Here is a 9,649-nt window from a genome sequence, read left to right on the forward strand (position 1 = left end):
TAGTCAATAGGGTCCTAGACCTTTGACCACATAATTTTAACCTGTAGTAGCTCTGAAAACAGATATACATGCATAGTCAAATTTCAGCACCTGAGTACAACTGCACCTAAAAGAAAACCTGGCATACTATTTAGTTGGACTTTCATTGCATCTGGTCTAATTTAATTACTTGCTAACAAAAGTGCACAAGTTACTTGTGATTGTTGCACTGAGAGATATGGCAGTCACCCTGCATATGGAATGTTCTATATATGATCAGCATTAAACAATGAAATAAAATTTCAACTTCTGTCAAGCACATTTATTTCTTGTTCTTTAATAATAAATTGCCTTTAGGTTTCAGCATTAAAGATCTCAAGTGCTCTTCTTTCTGTCTCTCTTTGTTCTTCCTCTTCTGCCATTGGTCCATCCCTTCATCCATCTCTCCATTGAGATACACAGCTCTTTTCTACAGGACAGAGGTATAAATAAAGAAATATTAGTGATAAGCAAGAAGTCATTGCAAATTAAACATCAGAGGAAATGTTAATTGGCTAATACAAATGATCAATAAAAACATAGTATTACAGCAAACTCCTCTCTTTGAATTTGTCTGCGGATCTGTCCTTTCAGTGGGGGTGCAGGCCTTCCATCTGAAATTCATAACATAAAGTGATGTGAAGTGAGGCCAAGTATGGTGTTCCATACTCGGAATTTGTGCTCTGCATTTAACACATCCAAGTGCACAGACTCAGCAGTGAGTAACACACACCCAGAGCATTGAGCAGCCATTGCTGCAGCGCCCGAGGAGCAGTTTGGGAGAACAGTCTCACCTCAGCCGTGGTATTGAAGGTGGAGGAGAGCGCTGATCATTTACTCCCCCACCTATAGTCCCTGCTGGTACTAAGGCTCAAACATACAACATTTGAGTTACAAGTCCGAGACTCTATCCCTCTGGCCACGACTGCCCCCAAAAAACATAACAAATCATACAAACCATTGTCTGTGCTCACATTTACATTCATAGAAACACTGTTGACTGATGTACCGACAGAAACACAATAAACTGCTGCATACAATAGAAATGACAAGTACAGTACATCTGGGTTTAATGCCCTATTGTTAGGCTGTAAATAAAACAACAGTCAGGGGTCTGTAAAGAAATAGTTACCTGCATGGGACCAGTCAGGAAGATCTGTTAATGGCCCATACTCTGATCCACTACGTGCTAAACCGTGTCTAAAGAGAAAAAAAATCCAAAACACAAAAGATATCAATTTATCAAAACATTGATTGTATGTTCAATGACTTAACCATAGTTAATACAATGCAACTGCATTGTTTTCAATAAAAAAAAATGCAACTGTTGTTCAAATCACAGCATTTTTGATAAAATAATAGGAACCACAATAAACATTGAATAACCACGGTATAAATATTACATTTATAGCCATTCAAATAATAATGAATCTACTACGGGTACCTTAATAAACCTAAATAATTGTATATAGAAAAATTGGTTAATGTAAAAATTACTCACTCCAATCTCCACTTGTTTCCAGCACAGGTCACACATGTCGAGGAAATCTGTCGTGTAGTCTGCTTTAAAACTGTAAACATAACACAGAAATGTTTACTCAAACCGAAGTAACTTCGGCTAACTTACTGACAATATCGACAATTTCTGAGAACGCTTGCTGGTGGCATGATTTTTTTATAACTCAGGTAATGTTAATGCTTATCTGAAATACCAAAATATAAATTGCAACAGACATAGTACAAGAAAAAATATATAAATGTTAAATGCACTGCCTCACCTGTGTTGCAAAACGACCTCAAAGAAGCTGCCATTTTGGATTTTACCTACGGCAAGTAAGAGGGGACAAAATAAAAATGTCTCATTAGTATAGGGTGTCTTGACTTATTCCTGCCAGTAGATGATGCTATGATCACATTAAATACAGCAATGTACTTATTGAAAACAGTTTTCTAACAAAAACTTAACTTGAACAAAACGTAAAGAAAAACAAAACGAACACAACTAACATATATTTTAATTAAACGCATATTTTAATCACGTTGTGTACATGTTCTGGTATGTATAACTCTTATTTGTGTGTTTACCTATTTTTAACAGAATTGCAAATGGTCTTGAATGTAGTTTGTTATTTAACACAACCTAAAGATGATGGATAAGATAGACTGCTGTCTTGATTCATGTCGCAGTCTCAAGATGACAATATTGTAAAAAAAAAAACACGACACGTGGGAGACTCCCAGACAAGTCCCCACTCGCCAGATGCGCGCGTCCGTGCATGCGCGCACTCACAAAACCGCAGGAAAGCTGCAGACAAGACAAGAAAGGGAGGAGGGAGCTCCGGGGTAGGGAAAAAACGAGGTTTTAAACAAAAGAACACCACTGGGTCTTTTTAGGATCTCAGTGGGGCTGAATACAGTAACCATACGACAGCAGGTCAGTTGTCACCGGAATTTATGCTACTTTGGTAACTATGGAGCAATGAGAGGCATTTTCCGAGAGGGAAGAAAAGAAAAACAGTTACATTGTGGCGCTCGCGAAAGCACACATGCAACCGATTCACGCTGTCCCAGGGAACTTAGTGATATCCATCCGCACATTCCACAGACTAGGGCACGAACAATTAGGGCTTATGGTTGTAAAATGCCATAGAAAACCTGCAAGGCTGTGAATCATTTTTCAGGGATATAGACCTCAATTTATTTATACATTATTTTGACTAGAAAAATGTACCCCAACTCATAATTTTCGCCACGCACCATGCATTGAAATGGTTTATGATGTCAAAAACAAAAGAGAACGATTCGTATTCATTGTGCTTACTCCTCCTTTTGCTCTTTTCTGTGCTTTACTGTCTAATATTTGAAATATTTATTGATTCAGCCCACTCATGTTTGCTTCCATGGCATACCATCAAACTGCTTTTATTTATTGGATGATAAAGTCATAGCGTTTGTGCAGTCATGTTAAAGTTGTTTGTATAAGTCTGCTCGGCTAAACCAATGGGCACAGTTTGTTTAAGAAGTTGGGCTGTGTGACGAAATAGTGGGATGCTATTCATGCGCGGTGCCCGGGGAAAGGTGTTCCGGTCGGGAAAAAGCCACAGAGGAAGAAGAAAGGGGGAGGTTGGAATTTTTTGGGGGAAAGAAAGAAGCCGTACGTTACCTTAAAGATTTTGCTCCAGTTTTCCTTCATAGTGCGCGCAGTGCGTGTTGGTCTATGCGAATATGTTTGGGTGAGTCTTACGCGACTTGTTGCGTTTGGTTTTTGTTACACGACTTACACACATTTTGGGGAATAATGGTCATTTTCTTTCAAACCGGACTGGGCAAAGTGGATTTTTTTGGTGGAAAACGTTTCGCTTTGATCTGCCACGAACTCTTTTTATGAGGAATATACTCGTTTAATGTACCCGAATCAAACGACTCAAAAACAATTATCAGCAAAGAAAAACGTTTTCAAGTTGCCTTTTTTTGAAAGCCGCTAGTCGAGGCAGAGGCACCGTGGAATATCCTATAACCTGTGTGTTTCATTACAACACTTAAACAAAATAAGCGGAAACGTGGAGCACACTGGACATTATTCAGTATTCAAACTCTGTTTTTCTCATTGAACAACCAGTGACGCCGTTTGGATAAATCAGCTGAAACAAAGAACCAAGTGGTAATTATAAGACTCTCGAGTGATTTCGAACAGTGGCGGTGGATCAGTGTTATGGATGAGACTGGCGTGCTTACTGTTTGAATACTCCGCGAGAGTCTGGCGTGTGTGTTTGAAGTATTACGGGACGAGAATTAAAGACTCTTTGAAACCTGGTTGTAGTTTACACACTTCCATTAATTCGCTGTTTAGTACAAGGCCACAAGTAGCTGCGAAAGGGATCGCAAACAAATGGATAAACACGCTCCTGTTCACGCGCATGTCCAGAGAATTCTTCACATGCAAACAGTTTGGAGACAACTTTTTTCCATGTCTGACTAGAACATGTAGCCTGCAGAAGATGTCATAGTGTTTTTATTTATCAAAGTATTTATTTTTGTAGTTAGGCACAACGTATTCGTTTTTAACAGGCAGTTTTTGTGTAGTGTCCTGTATTTGTTTTGTTTGGATGTAAAATTCACATATCGTTTGGTCTCGTATCTCACCTGCTGTCAAAACACTTGAAATATATTTGTGTCCACACTGTATTTCACTATATTTATGCAGTACACTATTTAAACAAGTCATTTTCAGGTGGCATTTATAAGAACTTAGTAAAGAACTTAGTATTTTATGTTGTAGTTGAGCTTAAATTAAAACAGAATGGATCGACTCGGCAGCAAACTGAAGCAAAAGCTAAAACTGAGTGACTCTGGAAGTGTCAAATTCAGCAAAAAGAAAAATGAGTTGGCTAATGCAAATAACAACGCCAACAATGCCAGCAATGGAACCGTGACACAGATCAACCTGCTCACCAACTCCTCTGTTAGCACGCCTCATTTCTCCCTCGCGTCTGGGGAGGTTTGTGGACATTCAGGTGGAAGACCTGGCAAGGTGGGCACTTCTCAGAGAATCACGCCCTCAAATACTACCACAGTGCCTGAGCAATGTGGTCCTGGGATCGAACATCACCCTTCTACTCTTGCTCCTCTGCGGCGCAGGTCCCCTCCGCAACGAGCATCATTCTACCTACCCGAAACAGTGGAGGGCCGAGGTGAATCAACCAGAGGTGATGGTGACCCACATCGGGCGTACAGCCCAAATTCTAACGCGGCCTTGAACCAGAGGCGTTACTCTCTAGAGCTCCAGCAGCTTGTTCGTCGTCAACAGCTACTTGCCCAGCCTCCTCCGCTGTCGTCGGTACCACCACCGTACCCTACCCCGAGCACAGCAGCCCGTTCAGCTGCCACAGAGCCCAGCTTCCTCCACGAGCTAGAGCGTCATAAGCGCTTCTCTCTGCAGGAAGCTCTGTTCTACAAGCGTCTGAGCTCTGGTGGTGAACCCTGGGACAGCGACCGACCCGCTTCCCTCTCTCACCCACCGCAGAGGACCTATGATAGCGGAGTAGGGGGATTCTTTTTCCCCCCTGCACCAGCATTGAGCCCCTGCTCCTCGTTCAGCTTACAGGAGTCCTTGTTGGTGAGCCCTCGCTCGAGTTTCGCCAGCAGTACGGCGAGCGGAGGAGGTGGAGGCGGTGGGAGCCCAATGGGAAGTCGCTGCAGCAGTAACCGGACGAGTGGCATCAGCCTGGGCTACGATACCCGCCATACACCTGGGCCTGCCCAGCAGCACTCCTCTACCCAACTCTGTGGCCATGGTTCAAGTCAAGTGTACCCGGTATCCGCATCTATGAAAACAGGAGCACCCCCAATGGAGGTGTGGAGGGACTATCTCGATGGGGTGTCGGGAGGCACACATGACAGTCGTCACTCCTATCCTCCTGCACTCACTGTGCATACTGCGACTTACCACCGCGCAGAACCGGAATGGGGGGTCAATGACCAGCGGGGCGATGCCGTCAGCGAGAGAGCACGACACTCTGACCAGCCTGGAACCCGCTATCAGCAGGAGCTCACCCGTCTGCTATTGAGGGATGCTGTCCTGGAGGGCGAGGTGCTACTTGGAGGTCTGACTCTAAAAGAACAGCCCATCTCGACCACCAACCCCGCACCTACCCCAATCCCTGCCGGAGTGCCAGGGAAGTCCCTGGAGGAACAGATGGCTGGGAGGGAGTCATCAATATCTCTGGACAGGCAGGAATACTTTGGTGAGATCACTTAACTCCTTCATTTTCGCTATTTCTAGTCTGGTTATGACTAATGGTGCATCTCTGGCAGTAACTGTTTGTGTGTGATGTGGTGAGATGAGAACTGCTTCAGACCTGCTAAAACTTGCAGGAGCTTCCTCCCTGAGACAAAAAAGCAGTTGAGAGATCCTGCCATCATCAATACAGAAAGCACATCCAGTCAGAGGAAGTTCAAAGACTTTTGAACCATATGCTAGGCTTTCCTTTCAGCCCATTTCACTAACTAACCATAATAACTAACTTGTATGTTACTGGGCAAACAGATATATACATAGATATCCCCCTCCACCCACAGCACTACACAGAGTTGTTAACAGACGGCACAGTCAAAAATATCTATCTAAAGCAAGCATAGTCATTATGAATGACCCCAAATTACAGCCTGTGTGTTATTGGTCATACCAAAGAGCTGTGAGTAATACAGTAGGACAGGGGTTTGGTTAAGCGGTGGCTTCTCTCTCTCTCTCTCTCTCTCTCTCTCTCTCTATCTCTCTCTCTCTCTCTATCTCTCTCTATCTCTCTATCTCTATCTCTCTCTCTCTCTCTCTCTCTCTCTCTCTCTCTCTCTCTCTGTGTGTGTGAGTGAGAGAGAGTGTCTGTCTGTCTGTCTGTGTGTGTGTGTGTGTGTGTGCGCGCGCCTGTGCATATGTGTAAGTGCTCTTGGCTTTTGACCAGGCGCAGTTTGAGGGTGTGTGTGTTAGCGTGTGCTGGCGTGTGCTTGTTTAGCTCAGGTATTTGAGTCCTGAGGGAAGGCTCTCTTACACACTCAATTTAGAGGCTTGGGCGTGTGTTTGTGCCTTCTGTGTGCTTAGCGCTTTTTTGTTGAGACGGGGAAAACTCCCCGTTGTCTGAAAAGCACCTGTGTAAAGTTGAAGACATTACCTCATTCTGACACATTGCTACATTCGTAATTTCCAGGCCGTTAGCTCCCTTTTTTAGATTACATTTCTTTGCATTTATGCATTTGGCAGATGCTTTTATCCAAAGCGATTTACATTGCGCTATACTATACAATTTCTTTTAATTCTGAGTATATGCAATCCCTGGGATCGAACCCATGAATCAGAATTATTAGTATGTTTATTGTTACTCGAGAAACTAACCCACTGGCCGTTATTCCCACAGAGGAATGCGCAAGTCAAACTGCATCGACATGCATTTGAGTCCAGACAGATCTACTGTAATTGGTATGATTAGATAATGACCTCAGTGTCCTAGATACTCATATGAGGTGTGTGTGAGAAGAATGACTTGAAAGAGTTTGTTGAAAGTATATTCAAACTGTGTTTGTGGTTGTGCGATTGCTTTTCAGGTACGTGTTTGAAATGCGGAAAAGGTGTTTACGGTGCGGACAATGCCTGCCAGGCTCTGGACAGCCTGTATCACACCCGCTGCTTCATTTGTGTTTCCTGTGGTGAGTTATTATTCTTCAGTTATCAATAAACAATGCAAGATAAATATTTATCTAAATAGTACATGCGCTTTTTGAGTGTCACACTGGTCTTAATATGCAATTTTACTGCCTTTTTAACTATTAGGCCGAACTCTGAGAAACAAGGACTTTTATAATGTCAGTGGCTCAGTTTACTGTAAGGAGGATTACATGGTAACTATGACTTTTTGATTTTGGTATGTGCTTTTTCTTCTATTCAATAATACCATGTGCAACCACATCAGAGTTCATTGAGGTTTTGATAAGTCATGAAAGATTTCTATCAAAATAAACTTGAATTTTCCTTGTTCCTTATAGTTACATACTCCGTGTTTGGAGCCAGACTTAAAAATGTATAACAATCTGTTGACATAAACCAGACTTAAAAATGTATAAATATTTGTTAATAATAAATATAAAGTTCACGTGTCCTATGGTATGTATGACATGGCAAAAATACAGAAAACAACTAAAATGAGATAGACTTCTCTTAAGCTATTTTGTATTAGAAATACATATAATAATATAAAATAATACATTAAGTTTGTTTTCTAGATTTTCGCTGTCACACCATAGGACACCATACAGTTTGAGAACCTTAAGCCAGACTTGAATTTGATAGCAAAATATACATCAGTTTTATTATTTTAAGGGAAGTACAATCACACTTTTGACTCAAAATATTTTGTTTTAGACTCTAGACAAGTTCAATTTTTAACTATTAAGACAGAATTAAAGACAGAATTGTCAAATGACTTAAATGACCAAGACATCTTGATATATTTTTAAATGTCTCCATTTCAGTTTTCGGGCTTTCAGGATGCAGCTGAGAAGTGCAGTCTTTGTGGTCACCTCATATTGGAGCAGGTACGAGTCTCTGTGTAAACTCTGTTTTCAGGTTGAGGAGAATACTGAACGTCAGAATGTTGACATCTCGCTGTTTCCTGTGTAACTCAGATTCTACAGGCTTTAGGGAACTCGTATCACCCAGGATGTTTCCGCTGTACGGTCTGCTCAAAGGCTTTGGATGGAGTGCCATTCACAGTGGACTACCTCAACAATGTCTACTGCGTTTCGGACTACAACAGGTTTGTTAGTTTGAGCAAAGAGAACAAAACTTGTGGGATTGTATTGTGTCTGGAAATTGATGTGTGTTTAGTACAAAACCTACACAATGCCAACATTTCAACATGTCAAATTTTTTTGGTTTATTAATACATGACGAGATATCTTTATTTCTGATCTTTAGGACGTTTGCTCCAAAGTGTGCTGCCTGTTCACAGCCCATCTTACCTGCTGAGGTAAAAGAAAGGCAATTATTTTCAGTGCGTTTAGTGAATTCAAAACGATTTTCAAAATGTTGTTTATTTTGGTCTTGTGGTTTGTTTTTCAGGGCAGTGAGGAGATCTTTAGGGTGGTGTCTATGAATAAAGATTATCACTTTGAGTGTTATCACTGTGAGGTAGGTTTTATGTTAGGTGGTTTGGATAAACGGATGGGTATCATTGTGGGTACTTTTGGAGTGTTTTGTTTCATTTTAGATAGGCCATATCTGCATGTTTGTTTGGGGAAAAGAATGCAGCATCACATGGGCTTGTAATCTTTGTAATCCTCCCTTCCTCTCTTTCTTTAGGAGTGTGGGAAGCAGCTCTCCGATGAGCCTGGATCTCAGTGCTTCCCTCTGGAGTCCCACCTTCTCTGCCACTCTTGTCACATGACCAGGGTGTGCCACACATAACCTTCCCCTCACAATACACAGTGAACTAATGTGCCTGACCGACAAACTTTGTACGTCACATGCGACCGCTGTAAAATGTTTTTTTCTTCTAATGTCCGTCTCTTCTACATCAGTTCTATTTTAAGATAGTGGTGCAGATTTTTTTTTACATTTTACTGAGGTTTGAGACTTGAGGTCATAATACATTTCAAGTGCAAATCCCACCACTAAAACTTCATCACCATCTAGTGGTTGGGAAACGCACCAAATAATTCCTGCTGAACAAATTATTTCTGTAAAAGTTTTCCAATTAAAGGATTATTGCCTGCTTACTATTATTAGGGGAGTTATTACAGAACACTACTGTTTTACTCCCATCTACTGTTTGCTGTAGGGAAAAACAAGGGACTTTTTTGCTAAACATTTCTTTATTTAATATCACTAGCAAAGATTTTGCACTTAAACATGTTTACCTATTAAGAGTTTTTTTTTTAAATAAAATGATTCCAAAAGATTTAAAAACATTCCTGTATCTGTTTTAATAAAGTATCTTTTCCTCTGTGCTTGTGTTACTTTCTTTTGCAATATACACGCTTAAAAGATGGTCACTTATTAGTTGCGTTTTAACCAATTTGCTAAAGTAGTAGGTACCACCTTTAAGGTCCCTTTGCTTTGTTACTTCAGAGTAGCACTCCTTCC

The 9,649-nt window shown here is 41.2% G+C and overlaps 2 protein-coding genes across 2 annotated transcripts; one reads left to right on the forward strand and one right to left on the reverse strand.

Moving 5' to 3' along the window:
• Positions 1-286: 286 nt before the first annotated feature.
• Positions 287-1,842, reverse strand: mrpl52 (mitochondrial ribosomal protein L52). Its single transcript, XM_056757237.1, has 5 exons — positions 1,797-1,842; positions 1,520-1,589; positions 1,151-1,218; positions 568-632; positions 287-448 (listed from the first exon to the last, which is right to left on the reverse strand). Exons 1-5 carry the CDS (start codon positions 1,828-1,830, stop codon positions 302-304), a joined length of 384 nt encoding a protein of 127 aa, XP_056613215.1. The 5' UTR covers positions 1,831-1,842; the 3' UTR covers positions 287-301.
• A 1,056-nt stretch (positions 1,843-2,898) lies between these two features.
• Positions 2,899-9,511, forward strand: ajuba (ajuba LIM protein). Its single transcript, XM_056757226.1, has 8 exons — positions 2,899-5,762; positions 7,114-7,215; positions 7,340-7,407; positions 8,038-8,100; positions 8,191-8,321; positions 8,483-8,534; positions 8,627-8,695; positions 8,867-9,511. Exons 1-8 carry the CDS (start codon positions 4,319-4,321, stop codon positions 8,969-8,971), a joined length of 2,034 nt encoding a protein of 677 aa, XP_056613204.1. The 5' UTR covers positions 2,899-4,318; the 3' UTR covers positions 8,972-9,511.
• Positions 9,512-9,649: the final 138 nt, after the last annotated feature.

Source organism: Triplophysa dalaica, chromosome 1, assembly GCF_015846415.1.
Source record: "Triplophysa dalaica isolate WHDGS20190420 chromosome 1, ASM1584641v1, whole genome shotgun sequence".
Classification (NCBI taxonomy): domain Eukaryota; kingdom Metazoa; phylum Chordata; class Actinopteri; order Cypriniformes; family Nemacheilidae; genus Triplophysa; species Triplophysa dalaica.

Excerpts from the sequence above, each read along its gene's own strand:
- mrpl52 (XM_056757237.1), bottom strand. The coding sequence starts at position 1,830 with ATGGCAGCTTCTTTGAGGTCGTTTTGCAACACAG. Across the intron at positions 1,590-1,796 it reads GAGGTCGTTTTGCAACACAG|TTTTAAAGCAGACTACACGA; the intron begins GTGAGGCAGTGC and ends TTATGTTTACAG. Across the intron at positions 449-567 it reads TTCAAAGAGAGGAGTTTGCT|AAAAGAGCTGTGTATCTCAA; the intron begins GTAATACTATGT and ends TCTGTCCTGTAG.
- ajuba (XM_056757226.1), top strand. The coding sequence starts at position 4,319 with ATGGATCGACTCGGCAGCAAACTGAAGCAAAAGCTAAAACTGAGTGAC. Across the intron at positions 7,216-7,339 it reads CTTCATTTGTGTTTCCTGTG|GCCGAACTCTGAGAAACAAG; the intron begins GTGAGTTATTAT and ends TTTAACTATTAG. Across the intron at positions 7,408-8,037 it reads ACTGTAAGGAGGATTACATG|TTTTCGGGCTTTCAGGATGC; the intron begins GTAACTATGACT and ends TCTCCATTTCAG.